We start from the raw sequence: 1361 nt of genomic DNA on the forward strand, positions 1-1361 counted from the left end.
CAGATCAAGACGAGAATCGACAACGAGAAATATATGCGAGCGCATCCTGAAGTAGAAGTTTTGGTTGGAGACTTTTTAAGGTCTGTTTTTGTTTTATTTAAGGTCCTGATGCAATTTTACTATTGCAAAATTTAAAAATGTTATCATTTAATGGAAAAAATTAAGCATACTGACATATTTCTTTTCTAGGACATAGCTTTTAATTATTAAAATACCAAAAGTTAGTTTTTTTAGAAAAACATGAAAAAATCTGACTTTTCAAAGGTGAATCTACATTAAGCCTATGGGGATCCTAAAATATAATTAATTTTTGAAATAAAAGAATAAAAACTAATCAATAAATACATGTAACCCGTGTTTTTTTGGGAAGTGTAGCTTATATGGATTCATTTAATATCCTTTGACAATAAATAACAAATATATGTCAGATTTATTTAAAATATAATTAAAATCCCAATGATCTTTGTCTGTTTTCATACTTTTTTGAGCCAAACAAACTACAGATAATATTTAGAGATGCAGTTAAGGATTAAATATGAACAATATCAGCCTCATGGCCTTGAAATGACAAGTGGGTCAAAATTTAATCTAATTTTACATCATCCTCTAAAAACATCAATGAATTCCTCTCCCATGAGGTATCACTCCTTTGTTTTTTTAATTCCTACAGGGAAATTCTCCTTAAAAGACCAGCTGACATTCGAGAGTTTTCTGCTGGTAGGTCGAGCACACACATATATAGAAATACAAGTTTTCTTTCCCTCTAGAGGTTAGTTATCAACAGTCAAAAACAATCTCACATAAATGCTATTTTCTTTTTCAGATTACTTCTCGAGGTTAAACCCTACAGGTGACTCCAGAGAGGAGGGAAACACTGAAGCAGAGTAAAGCAGCCTCTGAATATTTCCTTATGAAAATCACCTTCAACTATTACCGTATGCCTGGAAACCAGATTGAACACACTTGTATTTTAGATGTAAAGTTAAGCATTTTTTTAAAAAACAGAATGAATAAAGTATGTGTTATCTGCATCGAGTGATTATTGACCGAACTGCAGCATTTGGTATTTAAAATAAATATTTGTTCATCATTCTGAGTCATTCTGTATAATTCAAATAATTCCAATCAGTTTTATCATGAAAAGCGCTATTTCCTATTCAATTACAGCCAGGCTGTGAGGGGATTGTTATGTCATTAATGTAGTTTACAATTATTGATCCCTTATTTACTTACTTACTGTTGTTTTTTTATTTTATTTATTTATTTTAGGCCCATCCAAGATGTTGGTCCCATTCATTTCATTTTTTTTACATTTTCTCTGTGAAGTCATCATTTTTTTTTTTTTTTTTGGTTCTTTCACC

At 30.4% G+C, this 1361-nt stretch overlaps 1 protein-coding gene across 1 annotated transcript; it reads left to right on the forward strand.

Moving 5' to 3' along the window:
• Window positions 1–3: 3 nt before the first annotated feature.
• On the forward strand, window positions 4–1090 carry LOC112140109 (RIIa domain-containing protein 1; the record flags this gene model as incomplete). Its single annotated transcript, XM_024263018.1, is given in 3 exon segments — window positions 4–80; window positions 671–717; window positions 824–1090. Coding segments are annotated over 3 exon segments (189 nt in total), but the record flags the coding sequence as incomplete, so codon positions are not given.
• Between the last annotated feature and the right edge of the window lie 271 nt (window positions 1091–1361).

This window comes from Oryzias melastigma, unplaced genomic scaffold (assembly GCF_002922805.2).
Source record: "Oryzias melastigma strain HK-1 unplaced genomic scaffold, ASM292280v2 sc06201, whole genome shotgun sequence".
Taxonomy (NCBI): domain Eukaryota; kingdom Metazoa; phylum Chordata; class Actinopteri; order Beloniformes; family Adrianichthyidae; genus Oryzias; species Oryzias melastigma.